The 18,863-nt window shown below is 54.3% G+C and overlaps 3 protein-coding genes and 2 pseudogenes across 3 annotated transcripts; all 5 read left to right on the top strand.

Moving 5' to 3' along the window:
• Window positions 1–108: 108 nt before the first annotated feature.
• On the top strand, window positions 109–2,195 carry LOC132478761 (uncharacterized protein SPEM2-like; annotated as a pseudogene).
• A 39-nt stretch (window positions 2,196–2,234) lies between these two features.
• On the top strand, window positions 2,235–5,921 carry LOC132479180 (uncharacterized protein SPEM3-like). Its single transcript, XM_060082752.1, is given in 4 exon segments — window positions 2,235–2,852; window positions 3,001–3,062; window positions 3,277–4,598; window positions 4,601–5,921. Coding segments are annotated over 4 exon segments (2,838 nt in total). The 5' UTR covers window positions 2,235–2,714; the 3' UTR covers window positions 5,917–5,921.
• Window positions 5,922–7,882: 1,961 nt separating this feature from the next.
• On the top strand, window positions 7,883–10,075 carry LOC132479179 (acetylcholine receptor subunit beta-like). The gene is made up of 5 exons (XM_060082750.1): window positions 7,883–7,988; window positions 8,253–8,476; window positions 8,974–9,155; window positions 9,495–9,657; window positions 9,962–10,075. The coding sequence occupies exons 1-5, from the start codon at window positions 7,883–7,885 to the stop codon at window positions 10,073–10,075; spliced, it is 789 nt and encodes a 262-aa protein (XP_059938733.1).
• A 1,204-nt stretch (window positions 10,076–11,279) lies between these two features.
• LOC132478762 (uncharacterized protein SPEM2-like) lies at window positions 11,280–13,366 on the top strand (annotated as a pseudogene).
• A 39-nt stretch (window positions 13,367–13,405) lies between these two features.
• On the top strand, window positions 13,406–16,766 carry LOC132479178 (uncharacterized protein SPEM3-like). Its single transcript, XM_060082749.1, is given in 4 exon segments — window positions 13,406–14,023; window positions 14,172–14,233; window positions 14,448–15,769; window positions 15,772–16,766. Coding segments are annotated over 4 exon segments (2,517 nt in total). The 5' UTR covers window positions 13,406–13,885.
• The last annotated feature ends 2,097 nt before the right edge of the window (window positions 16,767–18,863 follow it).

Genomic DNA, 18,863 nt, shown 5'->3' with positions numbered 1-18,863 from the left:
CGAGGGCAGAGACGGCCACCTAAAGGACCAGCTGAGTGGATGAAAGATTGGACAACTCCGCATTGTGACTCCCTGCAATGTGCCTCATTATGACCATGGTCCCTCACCTGTTGGTGGGTGTCCCCAGGTCCTGGCATGAGTGCAGTGTGGGTCAGGGCCGGTGGGGTTGGGGGGGTGGGGCGTCCCACGGCTCAGGCGGCCCTAGGACCCGCCCACCATGGAACACCAGCTCTGGTATGACAACCTGGGGTGCTGCCATCAATACCAACAAAGTACCCAGAATGCGGAGGACTTCCTACTCCTGTTGCTGGGCATTGTCATTCTTGTCAGCATTGGGATCAGCATGGCAACTATGGTCAGCGATGGTTGGGGATCACCAGTAGGGGTGAAGATGGCTGAGGGTGGGAACCAGCTGCAGCCTGCACCTCCGTCTGCAGGAACGGTCTTGGCTGGGAGTGGTGGTGAGGGTAGAGAGCCTGGCCTTCATTTTCACCCACCCCACCCCACCCCACCCCACCCCAGCTATGGCATGGGCTCCAGAATGCCTTAGACAAGACCATGTATTGTATTATTCAGCAAAGTAACTACCGAAGACAGCTAAGGGGCACCCCGCCTCGCCATTCCCAGGGCCCTAGAAACCCAGGCTCCCAGGTTCCCAACCCTGAAATCTTCTGACAGTTGCCCTGCCCTCACGGACTCTCGCCTCCCACAGATGAAATCTCACAGGCTTGTGAAAGTTCCTCCAAACATCCTCCAGCCAAGGCCCAAGACATCCACATGCACTGCACCCTGGACCCTGTGGAAGTGAGAATGGCCCGGTCCACTTGCTACTCCTCGTCCTCCTACCACCATCTCCGCAACTGTAGCCGCAGCTGCAGCCGCCACCCCTGAAGCCACCAGGGGAGGCCCAAGAATTTAGAAAATTCCCCTCCAGCTGCTCAGGCTTCCGTAGGCCGCATCGCCTCCACGGGACGTCACAGCTGCCTCCGATGCCCTCCTTGAACTGGGAGGACCCGGACTCCTACCTGGAGGAGGAGGCCCAACTTTCCTTCCCACAACCCAAGTACCCGTGGGGGCGCTGGGGAGGGCTCTACCGGCAGATGGGTCTGCCCTCCAACGTGGGCCTCTGGGGTCGACAGGGTGGGATCCTGGCCATCCAGCCACCAGCCTGTCTCTACCTGTCGCCCGAGCTGCACCACATGCCCAAGCGTGTGGAGGCCAAGTCTGAGCTAGGGCTGCAGTCCTTCGGGGCCCCTTGCTCGCCATCCCGCATCTGGGGCAATGTGGATGCTGACCAGTGGACCTCGTCTCCACCACTTACCCGACGGCTGCCTCCTAACAGCTCGTGGGTCCCTGGGGGGCACAGAACTTACCCCTCACGGGGCCATCTCCCGTATGACTCCTTGGATCAGCGGCGGCGTGGTCCAGAGGGCTCTGAGCCTACATCAGCTCTGGTGCCTCAGGGCTACCGGCCCGAAGCCTGGCAGCGCAACTCCCCACCGGCCCACGGACGGAGCCTCCACAGCTGTGCTCACAGCCAGCCCAGCCACAGCCCGCGCCACTCCACGGGACACTTGAACTACTCCCGGGATCCCCACGAGGTGCGGCGCTGGGCTGCCGAATGGGCAGTGATGCTGCCTGTGCGGCACCCTCTGGCCGCCTCCGCCTCCCTCACGGTGCTGGCCGAGGCCTCTACCAGCGGGCCTCGGATCCCAGCTCAGCGCTGCTCCTCCGCCCCTCCCAGACTCTGCCCGACGTCCAGGCTACCGAACACCCTCCACCCCCGCCCACCTTCATGCCACTCAGCCGGAAGCCAGGGGGAAATGCCAGCTACCAGGTGTATGACAGCCTGGAGTTGAAGCGGCAAGTGCAGGAAGCCAAGCGCGGGCCAACTCGCTGCTACCTTCCACCTCGGCCTCGAGGCCCTCTCTGCACGGAAGCCAGACTGGGAAAATGAACTGGCCAGCAGCTAATGGGGGCGGGTGGGGAGCGGCAGGGCATGGAGAGAGGAATAAAGAGCGCCATGGTCCAGAAAACATTGGCGGTCTGTGGCTTGGAAGCGCCACTCCTTCTGCCAGCTTGGGTCCCTGCCTTTGGCTTCCTGCAATAAGAAGCCAGTGTCCCCTTCTGGGCCTGAGGGTCCCCTTGGTTTAGTGGCCACAGTCCTGCCAGCAGGCCCCTCCTGGTCCGATACCATGCACTAAGTAGATCTGCAGCTGCAGTCTCCACACCACTGGTCTCTGGGCACCTCCTCTGTGTCTCAGCTGTCCCTGTCCCCAAAGAGCCTCAAACAAGAAGCTGCTTCCAAACTGGGAGGTTCCACATCTGGGCAGGTCCAGCTCCACAGCCAGTGAAGGGCATGAAGAAGGCTGAGGCTCTGGACTCCAGCCAGGCCTTCCGCAGGGCTCTGAGGCCAAGGTCTTTCTAGTCTCAGGAGGGGCCAAGAGATGGAATGTGACATTTGAACAAGTGAGTCAGTGGGCGGTGAGCGAATGTTTGACAGCTCGAGGGGAGGTGTGCTGGCCTCCGGGCCCTGTTTGGCTGTCCAGGCTCAGCTTACCTCACCCGGGGAACCATGGAATGCCACGCCTGGCCCTCCTTTTCGTCCCCCTCCCTCACTGTGACGCCACCACCTGCCCCATTATGACCCAGTCTGTCTCCCAGTATACATATATGGAGGCCAGCGGACCCAGGCAGTCCTGGGACCCCCGGCCATGGCTGAGCAAACCCATTACCTAGCCGAGGCGTGCTCTGGCACCACAACCGGGAAATGCCAAGACCTAGGAGACTCAATTCTTCTGATCCTGGTCAGCATCATGTTGCTCAACGTGTGGATCAACGTGGTGACTCTGGTGAGGGCAGGATCTGGGCAGTGTGGTTGGGGGAGCCCTGGGGTCTTGAAGGGGCTGAGATGGGATGGCTGCTGCAGTGTGGCCGGACAAGGGTTGGATTTCAGGGCTCACCCTGATCCCGAACTCCACGCTCCCTTGCTTCCCTCAGCTCTGGATGCATCTGAAGAGATTCTTGCGGGCAGGTTTCAACCGTATTTTCCCCAAAGGTAAGTGGGCGCCAGTGTGGGCTCAGGGGATGTGGGCCTGTCCCCTTTCTTCTATCCCTGCCTTGTTTCTCAGCCCCTCAGGAACCCAGGCCCTGTCCCATCTCGCCTTTCCCTGCAGACAAGCAAGCCAGCTGTGGAGGCAGCCATCGCACGCGCTGCTCCGTGGATCCCAAGAACCTGTGTTCAAGGGTTTCTCCCCGCTTCCGCCATCGCCCGAGCTTCCTGCACAGGCACCCAAACCACCTTGAATCCTGGATACCAGAAACAGATGATGAGACGGCTTCTAAGTGCTGCTGGATGCCGCCGCAGTGTGGACGGGCTCGGGCTTCCACGGAGGCTCCACGGGGACTGTGGAAGGAGGGGTTAGTGGGAGCTGGGGAGGCCCCTCCGTTCACAGCCTTAAAGTCCCAAGCCACTTTTAACTCCAGGTGAGAGACATCTTCCAAGCTCCGCAGGATAAGCAAGGTGGACGTGGTTCCACTCTGCCTGCCCCAAGAGAGCAAGACTAAGACCCCAGACTATGACTCAGCCCGGGCCCAGACCTGCCCCCCAGTTCAGCTCCCTGCACATTCTCCTGCCAAGGCCCAGACCTTCTCCTACAAGCACCCCTCTGTGCACGCCCCACCTCAGGCCCAGACTTGCTCCACACTCCACCTCCCTGAGCACACTACCCCGCAGGCCCAGACCCCCTCACCAGCCCTCACCCCTGAGCACAGCCCTGCCCAGGTCCATGGCCCGGAGCATACCTCAGCCCATACCCCAGCCCAGGCCCAAGCCCAGGCCCCCTCACATGCCTCAGCCCTATTCCTGGGCCACACTTCTCTCTGCACCCTGACCCATGCTCATCTGACCTATACCCATGCCAACACTCTGGCCCCTCCCCCAACTTCTGCCCCTGCTACTACTCCTGCCCTAGCCCCTACACCAGCCCCTGTCCCGATCTCTGCCACAACCTCTGTCCCAGCACTGGTCATGACCCTGACGACCCCTCCAGTCCCTTCCACCACCCGTACCCCCATCCTAGATTCTATTCTCTCTACCTTGTCTACCTTCGACCAAGGCCTCTCCTCTGGCCATGTGGTCTACTATGCCCGCAGCATAAAGCAGAACTTATTCCATGTGTGTCCCCCTCAGAACTCTGGGTACTCCAGAAATGACTTGGGTACCCTAACCAGGCCCCAAGAGGGGCATGGTCTGGTGAGCTCTGGTACAGCTGAGCAAACACTGAAGCAATGTAGTGGGGACAGTGCCAAGCCCTCCACAGGGTCCATACCGGGTTACGTGGAGTTGGGGACTATGGAATGGAAGATCCCAAATCATGCCAAAGACAAATTTGTACAGTCCAAGACCTTCACTCACTGTAGCTCCCATCCTTGCCAGTCTGAGAAGAGAAACACGGATCCCCAGAATCCAGTCTGCCCCAAATTCCTGGTGTGTTCCAAGGATGCTGAACCTTCTCAACCTTGCTTCCGTTCTCCGACCAGTGCCCAGAGCTCACCATGCACCATGCCTCCACCATGCACTCTTTCTCTGCCTCTTGTTTTCCCAGATCCTTTGTCCTTCATCAACACAGCAACCACCAGAAGCCCTCCGCCTTAATACAAACCCCCACCTTTCCCCCAACCTCCAAGTCTCCTCAGTCTGTCCTCTCTCCCCAGGGCCCCATCCCTCCCCAGTTATCCACTACTTCCCAAACCCCAAACCAGCCCCAACCCCCAGAACTTCATGAGAGTCTAGGTCTCAACCAATGCTCTGTCCTCCAAAGGACCCCAGGCCTTACCGGAGACACAGGCCTCCTCAAGAACCCAGGCCTTGCTCAAGATCCAGGCCTCCACGAACTTCGAGGCCTTACCGAAGACCCTTACCTCTGCAAAAATCCAAGCCTTTCCCAAGACTCTGACCTTCAGAAGAATCCAGTCATTACCCAAGATTCTTGGCCACAGAAGAGTCCATGCCATGCCCAAGACTCTGCAGTCAACAAGAGCTCAGTCCTTTGCCAGGAGTCTGATCTCCATAAGAGCCCAGGTCTTGTGCAAACCGCTCGTCTCCATAAGGGCTCAAGCCTTACCCGAGACTCCGGAGACTACAAGAATCCAGGCCTGTCCCAAGCTTCTGGAGTCTGCAGGAGCCAAGGCCTTACTCAAGATTCTGACCTCCATAAGAATCCTGGCCTTACCCAAGATGCTGGAATTTACAGGAGCTCAGAACATACCCATGACCCTAACTTCCATGAGGACTCAGGAATTAATCGAGATCCTGGCCCCCATAAGGGTCCAGCCCTTACTCAAGACTCTGGCTTATCCAAGAGACGAGGCCTCCATAACAACTCAGGCCTTATCCCAAACCCTGGCCTCCACAAGAACCCTCTAGGAACTGACTCTGTCCAAGTTTTGGGCCCACGTCAGACCCAAAAGTCATTTATATCTGAGACAGTTCCTCGAAAGGAGGATGCAGGGCAGCACATACCATGGACTTCTGTCCCACCCAGTCACAACTCCTGCTCTGCCAAGGCTCAGGGGGCCTACAATGACCTGCTAACCTCCTCGCAGCGAACAGGCAGACAAGCCTGGGTGTACCACCCGATACCATCCCCCCAGCCTGCCAGAACTATCACCAGATGTCTACGCCTCCCAAAACCAGCAGGCACCCGGCTAGGGCATGTGGTCTTTGATGCCCGCCAGAGACAGCAGACAGGGACAAGTGCGAAGCTCTCTCTAGGGCGTGTGGTCTTTGACGCCCGCCAGAGACAGCAGACAGGGACAAGTGCGAAGCTCTGTCTCCCAGGCGCCTTCATAGGGCCACATCCAACTGCCGGAGTCCAGCTCCAGCGAGTCAAGGGAAACCCGAGGGATAGATAGCGTCGGCGAAGGAAATAAATCTATTACACTTCTTAAAGTATCAGCATTGCATGTTTCTCTCTCTTCTTTATTGTTTACAGTCACAGGTTTATATATTGTAGTTGATTACATTACCAGGTATGTGACCAAACAATCTTAGCACAATCAAACCTCAAAATGTTCTATAAAGATTTTTTTTTAAAAAAATATCCCCTAGTTTCTAGATGTCCTATTAAAATATTTCCCAAGTTCCCATTAATCACAGGTTATTTCTTAGTAACCAAGCCAAGCAGTTATATGATTATTTTAGTTGTAAAAGTTGAAGCTACTTGTTCCTATTTCTCTTCTTGCATGGGCAACCTTTTACAATGGTTCCACGAAAATATGTACAATGTACCCTGCATGCCCTTTCTCGTTGTTTCCTTCAACTGAGACAGTGCTTTCTCCCTATCCGAGCAACTAATTCTGCTCTAGGCATTTGCTTTTCTATAATTAATCTTCCTTTATAATAGAACCATAAATTTCCTATGTCATCAGGAACTCCAGCCCATGGCCATAACTCCATACTAGAGGGTGTTTTTCATAAAAATATCCCTTTAGTTCCAGGCTCTTAATTCTGTACCCATTTCCCTGGGTCTTTAGTGGGTACTTCCCATTCTGTGGTAGTTCCAGGAGGGGGAGTCCTAGAGGAATTTTTCTTTCACGTGGAGCAACATCCCCCCAAAATTGCCCCTATATTTAAACTTATTATCATAAAACATAACAACAGAGCTGTAGTCCACCTTCCTGGCACGGCGCTGCCTTGCAGTTTCGCCTTCTGTTGCTTCATGACTTTGTCATGGTGCAATGGCTCCAGGATGGCTTCCAACATCCAACAACTCACCGGAGACCATCAAGGAGTGGGGATATCAGTGTGTGATGAGAAACTTAGAAAAAGAGGGGACAGATAAGCATGAGGAATAAAGAGACAAGAGAAGCCTTCTGTGGACTTTGGAGGACATCCAACCCAGCCCCATCCCACAGGGCCTGATGAGGACCTAAACTATCCCTGCTTTCCCTCCATCGCTGTCTAGCTAAATCCGTTATCCCCAAGGCCCTAGAGCTGCACTGTCAATTACAGTAGCCACTAGCCAAAGGCCTATTAGAATGTAAATTACTTAAAGTTAAGGAAAATTAATTCTATTAAAAATTAAGTTAAAAAGTTAAAAATTCTCTTCCTCAGGGAACAGAATTTCCCTGACATCCAATTCTGTTCCCTGGCAGTCCAGTTGTTGGGACTTGGCGCTTTCACTGATGTGGCGGTGGTTCAATCCCTGGTCGGGGAATTCAGACCCCGCAAGCTTCATGGCTTGGCCAGAAAAAAAAAGAAATTCTCTTCCTCAGTGCCATGATCTTCTAAGTGCTCAGTAGCCACATGGAGCTAGTGGCTACTGCATTGGACGGCACAGATTTAGAACATTTCCATCATCATGAAAAATGCTACTGGAGAGCAGTGCTTTAGAGTTTAGAGCAATTTTCCTTTCCCTGTCACCCACGCCCAGCATCTTAAAGCTCCCCCAGAGCGCAGAGAACTTAGTTCTTTTTAGGGTGGCTCAGAAGCCACCCTCTGGGGAGGAGGTAAGATGTAGGGATGGACACCCAATGCCTGATTTCCCCAGACTGTGAGAAAGAGCCCAGGCTTCAGTTTTCCTCATCTGGTCTCTTGGGTCACGACCAGATGTATGCAAACTTGCCTCCCCCATTCTGGGCTGTGTTTGGGGCTCTTGGTTGATCTGATTTACATTTTAACGGGATCAATGTGGCTGCTCTGTTGAGAACAGTCAGCAGGGGGGCAAAGGATGAAGCAAAGAGGAGGCCTTTGTAATAACTCAGATCTGAGGTAATGGTGGCTTGTACCAGGATGGTAGTGGTAGATGGGATAAGTCATCAGTTTCAGGATATATGTTGAAGGTAGAGCCAATAGGGTTTGGTATGGATTGGATATGGGATGAGAGAGAGGAGAGCTGAGAATGACTCCAAGGGATTTGGCCTGAGCCACAGGAAAGATCGAGTTGTCATTTATGACCTGAGGAAGACTGTGTTGGGAGTCGGTGGTGAGGGAATTAAGTTTTGGACATGTTAAGGTCGAGATGTCTATTGGACACCCAAATGGAGAGGTTAAGTAGGCAGGTGGATACAAGTGTGGAATTTAGGGGAATCAGTCCAGGTTGGAGGTATAAATGTAGGAGTTATTTGCATGCAGTTGGCCCTTCCAAAAGCCTGTCCTTGAGTGGGCTGGAAACACGGTCACTGATTATGCCAGGGAGATTGCTTTCTGGCAAAGCCTAATCCTTCCGCCTTCCGCTCTGTCCCCCAAGTAGAGCAGATGGGGCTCTCGATCTTTGCCCTGCTGACCCTTACTGTGTTCCTGCTGCTGCTGGCAGACAAAGTGCCTGGGACCTCCCTGTCTGTCCCCGTCATTATCAAATACCTCATGTTTACCACGGTCCTCGTCACCTTCTCAGTCGTCCTTAACATCGTAGTCCTCAAACTGCACCATCGCTCACCCCACACCCACCAAATGCCCCTTTGGGTCCGTCAGGTAAGAAGATCTCCTCTCCAACCTGTGTTAACTCTCAATCCTAGTATTTGGCTTTTTGTCCAGGTGTCGCTCCTCACTCCCACCAACTTGCAACCTTCCCTTTCACAGACCTGAGGGAGAACTACAACTCCTGGTAGAGTGTCAAAGTGCCAAGGTCTTTGGGTGTTGAAATGTTGCCCAATTAATTTTATCCTCCCATCATTAACATTGTGTAGATCCCAGACTCTCTTCATCAATACTTCTCTCCTTCGTGGGTCCCAAGGAAGCATTCTCAGGGTTAGGTACTATCAGGGTGGAAGCCCTCAGAACTTTTCTTTCCAGTCAGGATGCCTCCTAACCCCCTTAAGGACTCTTGGGCTGTGCAGTTGCATTTCATCTGTGGGATGCATGCACGCATGCGCAGGAATGGGCACGTGCCGTGGGGGTGGTTGGCGGCTTCCCTTCTGGTCTGAAAGCATAAGAGTCCCCTCCAAGATGGCTCTTCTTCTACTCTGCAGATCTTTATCCACAAACTCCCTCCGTATCTGGGTCTGAAGAGACCCAAACCTGAGAGAGACCAGATACCGGAGCCACCTCCTATACCTCTCAGGGATTCTCCAAGAAGTGGCTGGGGTCGGGGAACAGATGAATATTTCATCCTCAAGCCACCACATGATTTTCTCTTCCCCAAACCCAACAGGTAGTATCTACTCCCCATGGCCCACGTAGAAGGGAGAGGGAGAACTACAGTTCCCAGAAGACTGTGCGGAGGCAGGCGTCCTAAGCTCTCAGAGGATGTCGTGGTTGAGCATCATGGGAGTTGTAGTACCCCTTCTGTTACCCACTTTGCGGGGAGGTGGGAACTAAAGAGTAAGGGAATAGGAGGAATTGCGGAAGGCTAGAGAGGTCGCCGCTGTTGAAGAGAACCTGAAGGGCTCTCTCACGTTTTGAAACCTGGATGGGCATTGGAGGAGGGAGTTGGGGCGGGGCCTAGAGCACCCACGCAGGCCGTCTTTGTGCCCCGGTCATGGCCAAACAGACTCGCCTCTTCCACGTTCCAGCCTGAACTGTCTGCCCCGGACCTGCGGCCATTTATCGATGGTCCAAGCCGGGCTGTGTGCCTGCCTCCCGACCTATGGGAGGTCGTTTCTTCAATCAGCTACGCCGCTCAACAGCTGTGGGAACAGGAGGACCACGAAGCTGTGACTCCAAAGAGGGTGGGCTAAGGCAAGGCCTGAGTGGCCTTGGCTCCACCGGCAAACTTAGGCTCCGCCCCCAGAACTCGATTTTTTTTCCGATTGGAAGTTTGCCTCACTTGGTCCCGCCCCCTGGCTTCCCACTTGTTCCTTACTCACATCCGTCGCCCGCAGTTTCTCTCTCTGCTATTCTGCGGGCCCGCCCTTGTCTCCAAGCTGTGGTATGAGGACCTGGGTGCGGTACAGGGCCTTGAGGCCGCCTTCCCTGGTTGTCTGGAGCCCAGGAACAGTTTAATCTTCCTACCCCCAGTTGAAGGAGGACTGGCAGTTTGTGGCCATGGTGGTGGACCGCCTCTTCCTGTGGACCCTCGTCATCTTTCTGGATGCCACGTACCACTTGCCCACTCCCGACCCCTTTCCTTGAGGACGAGAGGGCCGAGACCGAGGTCCTCGGCCACTTGAATTGAGAGTTTGATAGTACTCTCAAGTCCTATCCCTTTCTGCATCTTAACTCCTTCACTAGGAGTCCAATCCTCTCCTCATTTCGTTTCTAGGGAGGAAGCCCAAGTGGGACTGGGCAGCTGGGGGCCTTGGGCCCACCTGACATGCACTATCCACTTATTTACTCTTTTGCTTCTTGAAGAAGCCCCATTGGATATTCACATCTAGGTTGGCAATGAATGGAACAAAGAACAAGAACTAGATTGTAAGCCTTCTGAGGGCAGGAACTATGGCTGTTCACTGTAATATCCCCAGCACCGAGCACAGATCCTAAACTATACAGCCGGTACCTCTGATTGAATGAAGAGGGAAATTATTTTTTCTGTAAGGAAATACACTAAGAAATAGTGCTTATGTGGGCATGTTGGGACTAGTGGTCGTTTTTTCTTTGTTTTGACCTTTCTGTACTTTATTGTATTTTGTAATATGTATTATCTTTAGGATAAGAAAAGGTTCTTTCTAAAAGGATGCATTTGTAATGAGGATAAAAAAGCACACTGTAAAAACCTCAAGTTCCAGCTTTGATGCTCAAACTTTGGACAAGCTACTAAACTGCTCTGTGCCTCAGTTTCTCCATCTGTAAAATGAAGCGAATAATAGTATCTGCTCCCTAGTCTGAAGATCATATGAGAAGATGAGAACAAAAGCATTATACAATATACATCAGAGGTTACAAACTGGTGTGTTTTGTGTGGCCCATGTTGTTGGCCAGCAGAGTTTAAAATTTGAATTGGTTTGCTACTTTTAAAATGTGGATATTTCACAGAGCAATTTGGATTTCTGGCTTCTCTTGAAACTTTTTAAGAACTGCAGGCTAGTTCTAAGAAGCCCAACAGGCTACGTAAGCGGTCCTAATGTCTTGAACAATGAAATGGAGGAAATCCTATATGCATGATCCAGTCACTATGAAGACTGTCTCTCATCTGTAGCAACCCTGCTTGCAAATCAAGTTAAGCAAGGCCCCATGGAGACAGAAGGACAGACTGAACTCTGGGGACTAGGCTCCATGTAGTGGGAGCCGAGGGCAGAGACGGCCACCTAAAGGACCAGCTGAGTGGATGAAAGATTGGACAACTCCGCATTGTGACTCCCTGCAATGTGCCTCATTATGACCATGGTCCCTCACCTGTTGGTGGGTGTCCCCAGGTCCTGGCATGAGTGCAGTGTGGGTCAGGGCCGGTGGGGTTGGGGGGGTGGGGCGTCCCACGGCTCAGGCGGCCCTAGGACCCGCCCACCATGGAACACCAGCTCTGGTATGACAACCTGGGGTGCTGCCATCAATACCAACAAAGTACCCAGAATGCGGAGGACTTCCTACTCCTGTTGCTGGGCATTGTCATTCTTGTCAGCATTGGGATCAGCATGGCAACTATGGTCAGCGATGGTTGGGGATCACCAGTAGGGGTGAAGATGGCTGAGGGTGGGAACCAGCTGCAGCCTGCACCTCCGTCTGCAGGAACGGTCTTGGCTGGGAGTGGTGGTGAGGGTAGAGAGCCTGGCCTTCATTTTCACCCACCCCACCCCACCCCACCCCACCCCAGCTATGGCATGGGCTCCAGAATGCCTTAGACAAGACCATGTATTGTATTATTCAGCAAAGTAACTACCGAAGACAGCTAAGGGGCACCCCGCCTCGCCATTCCCAGGGCCCTAGAAACCCAGGCTCCCAGGTTCCCAACCCTGAAATCTTCTGACAGTTGCCCTGCCCTCACGGACTCTCGCCTCCCACAGATGAAATCTCACAGGCTTGTGAAAGTTCCTCCAAACATCCTCCAGCCAAGGCCCAAGACATCCACATGCACTGCACCCTGGACCCTGTGGAAGTGAGAATGGCCCGGTCCACTTGCTACTCCTCGTCCTCCTACCACCATCTCCGCAACTGTAGCCGCAGCTGCAGCCGCCACCCCTGAAGCCACCAGGGGAGGCCCAAGAATTTAGAAAATTCCCCTCCAGCTGCTCAGGCTTCCGTAGGCCGCATCGCCTCCACGGGACGTCACAGCTGCCTCCGATGCCCTCCTTGAACTGGGAGGACCCGGACTCCTACCTGGAGGAGGAGGCCCAACTTTCCTTCCCACAACCCAAGTACCCGTGGGGGCGCTGGGGAGGGCTCTACCGGCAGATGGGTCTGCCCTCCAACGTGGGCCTCTGGGGTCGACAGGGTGGGATCCTGGCCATCCAGCCACCAGCCTGTCTCTACCTGTCGCCCGAGCTGCACCACATGCCCAAGCGTGTGGAGGCCAAGTCTGAGCTAGGGCTGCAGTCCTTCGGGGCCCCTTGCTCGCCATCCCGCATCTGGGGCAATGTGGATGCTGACCAGTGGACCTCGTCTCCACCACTTACCCGACGGCTGCCTCCTAACAGCTCGTGGGTCCCTGGGGGGCACAGAACTTACCCCTCACGGGGCCATCTCCCGTATGACTCCTTGGATCAGCGGCGGCGTGGTCCGGAGGGCTCTGAGCCTACATCAGCTCTGGTGCCTCAGGGCTACCGGCCCGAAGCCTGGCAGCGCAACTCCCCACCGGCCCACGGACGGAGCCTCCACAGCTGTGCTCACAGCCAGCCCAGCCACAGCCCGCGCCACTCCACGGGACACTTGAACTACTCCCGGGATCCCCACGAGGTGCGGCGCTGGGCTGCCGAATGGGCAGTGATGCTGCCTGTGCGGCACCCTCTGGCCGCCTCCGCCTCCCTCACGGTGCTGGCCGAGGCCTCTACCAGCGGGCCTCGGATCCCAGCTCAGCGCTGCTCCTCCGCCCCTCCCAGACTCTGCCCGACGTCCAGGCTACCGAACACCCTCCACCCCCGCCCACCTTCATGCCACTCAGCCGGAAGCCAGGGGGAAATGCCAGCTACCAGGTGTATGACAGCCTGGAGTTGAAGCGGCAAGTGCAGGAAGCCAAGCGCGGGCCAACTCGCTGCTACCTTCCACCTCGGCCTCGAGGCCCTCTCTGCACGGAAGCCAGACTGGGAAAATGAACTGGCCAGCAGCTAATGGGGGCGGGTGGGGAGCGGCAGGGCATGGAGAGAGGAATAAAGAGCGCCATGGTCCAGAAAACATTGGCGGTCTGTGGCTTGGAAGCGCCACTCCTTCTGCCAGCTTGGGTCCCTGCCTTTGGCTTCCTGCAATAAGAAGCCAGTGTCCCCTTCTGGGCCTGAGGGTCCCCTTGGTTTAGTGGCCACAGTCCTGCCAGCAGGCCCCTCCTGGTCCGATACCATGCACTAAGTAGATCTGCAGCTGCAGTCTCCACACCACTGGTCTCTGGGCACCTCCTCTGTGTCTCAGCTGTCCCTGTCCCCAAAGAGCCTCAAACAAGAAGCTGCTTCCAAACTGGGAGGTTCCACATCTGGGCAGGTCCAGCTCCACAGCCAGTGAAGGGCATGAAGAAGGCTGAGGCTCTGGACTCCAGCCAGGCCTTCCGCAGGGCTCTGAGGCCAAGGTCTTTCTAGTCTCAGGAGGGGCCAAGAGATGGAATGTGACATTTGAACAAGTGAGTCAGTGGGCGGTGAGCGAATGTTTGACAGCTCGAGGGGAGGTGTGCTGGCCTCCGGGCCCTGTTTGGCTGTCCAGGCTCAGCTTACCTCACCCGGGGAACCATGGAATGCCACGCCTGGCCCTCCTTTTCGTCCCCCTCCCTCACTGTGACGCCACCACCTGCCCCATTATGACCCAGTCTGTCTCCCAGTATACATATATGGAGGCCAGCGGACCCAGGCAGTCCTGGGACCCCCGGCCATGGCTGAGCAAACCCATTACCTAGCCGAGGCGTGCTCTGGCACCACAACCGGGAAATGCCAAGACCTAGGAGACTCAATTCTTCTGATCCTGGTCAGCATCATGTTGCTCAACGTGTGGATCAACGTGGTGACTCTGGTGAGGGCAGGATCTGGGCAGTGTGGTTGGGGGAGCCCTGGGGTCTTGAAGGGGCTGAGATGGGATGGCTGCTGCAGTGTGGCCGGACAAGGGTTGGATTTCAGGGCTCACCCTGATCCCGAACTCCACGCTCCCTTGCTTCCCTCAGCTCTGGATGCATCTGAAGAGATTCTTGCGGGCAGGTTTCAACCGTATTTTCCCCAAAGGTAAGTGGGCGCCAGTGTGGGCTCAGGGGATGTGGGCCTGTCCCCTTTCTTCTATCCCTGCCTTGATTCTCAGCCCCTCAGGAACCCAGGCCCTGTCCCATCTCGCCTTTCCCTGCAGACAAGCAAGCCAGCTGTGGAGGCAGCCATCGCACGCGCTGCTCCGTGGATCCCAAGAACCTGTGTTCAAGGGTTTCTCCCCGCTTCCGCCATCGCCCGAGCTTCCTGCACAGGCACCCAAACCACCTTGAATCCTGGATACCAGAAACAGATGATGAGACGGCTTCTAAGTGCTGCTGGATGCCGCCGCAGTGTGGACGGGCTCGGGCTTCCACGGAGGCTCCACGGGGACTGTGGAAGGAGGGGTTAGTGGGAGCTGGGGAGGCCCCTCCGTTCACAGCCTTAAAGTCCCAAGCCACTTTTAACTCCAGGTGAGAGACATCTTCCAAGCTCCGCAGGATAAGCAAGGTGGACGTGGTTCCACTCTGCCTGCCCCAAGAGAGCAAGACTAAGACCCCAGACTATGACTCAGCCCGGGCCCAGACCTGCCCCCCAGTTCAGCTCCCTGCACATTCTCCTGCCAAGGCCCAGACCTTCTCCTACAAGCACCCCTCTGTGCACGCCCCACCTCAGGCCCAGACTTGCTCCACACTCCACCTCCCTGAGCACACTACCCCGCAGGCCCAGACCCCCTCACCAGCCCTCACCCCTGAGCACAGCCCTGCCCAGGTCCATGGCCCGGAGCATACCTCAGCCCATACCCCAGCCCAGGCCCAAGCCCAGGCCCCCTCACATGCCTCAGCCCTATTCCTGGGCCACACTTCTCTCTGCACCCTGACCCATGCTCATCTGACCTATACCCATGCCAACACTCTGGCCCCTCCCCCAACTTCTGCCCCTGCTACTACTCCTGCCCTAGCCCCTACACCAGCCCCTGTCCCGATCTCTGCCACAACCTCTGTCCCAGCACTGGTCATGACCCTGACGACCCCTCCAGTCCCTTCCACCACCCGTACCCCCATCCTAGATTCTATTCTCTCTACCTTGTCTACCTTCGACCAAGGCCTCTCCTCTGGCCATGTGGTCTACTATGCCCGCAGCATAAAGCAGAACTTATTCCATGTGTGTCCCCCTCAGAACTCTGGGTACTCCAGAAATGACTTGGGTACCCTAACCAGGCCCCAAGAGGGGCATGGTCTGGTGAGCTCTGGTACAGCTGAGCAAACACTGAAGCAATGTAGTGGGGACAGTGCCAAGCCCTCCACAGGGTCCATACCGGGTTACGTGGAGTTGGGGACTATGGAATGGAAGATCCCAAATCATGCCAAAGACAAATTTGTACAGTCCAAGACCTTCACTCACTGTAGCTCCCATCCTTGCCAGTCTGAGAAGAGAAACACGGATCCCCAGAATCCAGTCTGCCCCAAATTCCTGGTGTGTTCCAAGGATGCTGAACCTTCTCAACCTTGCTTCCGTTCTCCGACCAGTGCCCAGAGCTCACCATGCACCATGCCTCCACCATGCACTCTTTCTCTGCCTCTTGTTTTCCCAGATCCTTTGTCCTTCATCAACACAGCAACCACCAGAAGCCCTCCGCCTTAATACAAACCCCCACCTTTCCCCCAACCTCCAAGTCTCCTCAGTCTGTCCTCTCTCCCCAGGGCCCCATCCCTCCCCAGTTATCCACTACTTCCCAAACCCCAAACCAGCCCCAACCCCCAGAACTTCATGAGAGTCTAGGTCTCAACCAATGCTCTGTCCTCCAAAGGACCCCAGGCCTTACCGGAGACACAGGCCTCCTCAAGAACCCAGGCCTTGCTCAAGATCCAGGCCTCCACGAACTTCGAGGCCTTACCGAAGACCCTTACCTCTGCAAAAATCCAAGCCTTTCCCAAGACTCTGACCTTCAGAAGAATCCAGTCATTACCCAAGATTCTTGGCCACAGAAGAGTCCATGCCATGCCCAAGACTCTGCAGTCAACAAGAGCTCAGTCCTTTGCCAGGAGTCTGATCTCCATAAGAGCCCAGGTCTTGTGCAAACCGCTCGTCTCCATAAGGGCTCAAGCCTTACCCGAGACTCCGGAGACTACAAGAATCCAGGCCTGTCCCAAGCTTCTGGAGTCTGCAGGAGCCAAGGCCTTACTCAAGATTCTGACCTCCATAAGAATCCTGGCCTTACCCAAGATGCTGGAATTTACAGGAGCTCAGAACATACCCATGACCCTAACTTCCATGAGGACTCAGGAATTAATCGAGATCCTGGCCCCCATAAGGGTCCAGCCCTTACTCAAGACTCTGGCTTATCCAAGAGACGAGGCCTCCATAACAACTCAGGCCTTATCCCAAACCCTGGCCTCCACAAGAACCCTCTAGGAACTGACTCTGTCCAAGTTTTGGGCCCACGTCAGACCCAAAAGTCATTTATATCTGAGACAGTTCCTCGAAAGGAGGATGCAGGGCAGCACATACCATGGACTTCTGTCCCACCCAGTCACAACTCCTGCTCTGCCAAGGCTCAGGGGGCCTACAATGAGTGCTAACCTCTTCGCAGCGAACAGGCAGACAAGCCTGGGTGTACCACCCGATACCATCCCCCCAGCCTGCCAGAACTATCACCAGATGTCTACGCCTCCCAAAACCAGCAGGCACCCGGCTAGGGCATGTGGTCTTTGATGCCCGCCAGAGACAGCAGACAGGGACAAGTGCGAAGCTCTCTCTAGGGCGTGTGGTCTTTGACGCCCGCCAGAGACAGCAGACAGGGACAAGTGCGAAGCTCTGTCTCCCAGGTGCCTTCATAGGGCCACATCCAACTGCCGGAGTCCAGCTCCAGCGAGTCAAGGGAAACCCGAGGGATAGATAGCGTCGGCGAAGGAAATAAATCTATTACACTTCTTAAAGTATCAGCATTGCATGTTTCTCTCTCTTCTTTATTGTTTACAGTCACAGGTTTATATATTGTAGTTGATTACATTACCAGGTATGTGACCAAACAATCTTAGCACAATCAAACCTCAAAATGTTCTATAAAGATTTTTTTTAAAAAAAATATCCCCTAGTTTCTAGATGTCCTATTAAAATATTTCCCAAGTTCCCATTAATCACAGGTTATTTCTTAGTAACCAGGCCAAGCAGTTATATGATTATTTTAGTTGTAAAAGTTGAAGCTACTTGTTCCTATTTCTCTTCTTGCATGGGCAACCTTTTACAATGGTTCCACGAAAATATGTACAATGTACCCTGCATGCCCTTTCTCGTTGTTTCCTTCAACTGAGACAGTGCTTTCTCCCTATCCGAGCAACTAATTCTGCTCTAGGCATTTGCTTTTCTATAATTAATCTTCCTTTATAATAGAACCATAAATTTCCTATGTCATCAGGAACTCCAGCCCATGGCCATAACTCCATACTAGAGGGTGTTTTTCATAAAAATATCCCTTTAGTTCCAGGCTCTTAATTCTGTACCCATTTCCATGGGTCTTTAGTGGGTACTTCCCATTCTGTGGTAGTTCCAGGAGGGGGAGTCCTAGAGGAATTTTTCTTTCACGTGGAGCAATATCCCCCCAAAATTGCCCCTATATTTAAACTTATTATCATAAAACATAACAACAGAGCTGTAGTCCACCTTCCTGGCACGGCGCTGCCTTGCAGTTTCGCCTTCCGTTGCTTCATGACTTTGTCATGGTGCAATGGCTCCAGGATGGCTTCCAACATCCAACAACTCACCGGAGACCATCAAGGAGTGGGGATATCAGTGTGTGATGAGAAACTTAGAAAAAGAGGGGACAGATAAGCATGAGGAATAAAGAGACAAGAGAAGCCTTCTGTGGACTTTGGAGGACATCCAACCCAGCCCCATCCCACAGGGCCTGATGAGGACCTAAACTATCCCTGCTTTCCCTCCATCGCTGTCTAGCTAAATCCGTTATCCCCAAGGCCCTAGAGCTGCACTGTCAATTACAGTAGCCACTAGCCAAAGGCCTATTAGAATGTAAATTACTTAAAGTTAAGGAAAATTAATTCTATTAAAAATTAAGTTAAAAAGTTAAAAATTCTCTTCCTCAGGGAACAGAATTTCCCTGACATCCAATTCTGTTCCCTGGCAGTCCAGTTGTTGGGACTTGGCGCTTTCACTGATGTGGCGGTGGTTCAATCCCTGGTCGGGGAATTCAGACCCCGCAAGCTTCATGGCTTGGCCAGAAAAAAAAAGAAATTCTCTTCCTCAGTGCCATGATCTTCTAAGTGCTCAGTAGCCACATGGAGCTAGTGGCTACTGCATTGGACGGCACAGATTTAGAACATTTCCATCATCATGAAAAATGCTACTGGAGAGCAGTGCTTTAGAGTTTAGAGCAATTTTCCTTTCCCTGTCACCCACGCCCAGCATCTTAAAGCTCCCCCAGAGCGCAGAGAACTTAGTTCTTTTTAGGGTGGCTCAGAAGCCACCCTCTGGGGAGGAGGTAAGATGTAGGGATGGACACCCAATGCCTGATTTCCCCAGACTGTGAGAAAGAGCCCAGGCTTCAGTTTTCCTCATCTGGTCTCTTGGGTCACGACCAGATGTATGCAAACTTGCCTCCCCCATTCTGGGCTGTGTTTGGGGCTCTTGGTTGATCTGATTTACATTTTAACGGGATCAAT

This window comes from Mesoplodon densirostris, chromosome 18 (genome assembly GCF_025265405.1).
Source record: "Mesoplodon densirostris isolate mMesDen1 chromosome 18, mMesDen1 primary haplotype, whole genome shotgun sequence".
Taxonomy (NCBI): Eukaryota; Metazoa; Chordata; class Mammalia; order Artiodactyla; family Ziphiidae; genus Mesoplodon; species Mesoplodon densirostris.
This window is presented reverse-complemented; position numbering and strand designations above follow the sequence as displayed.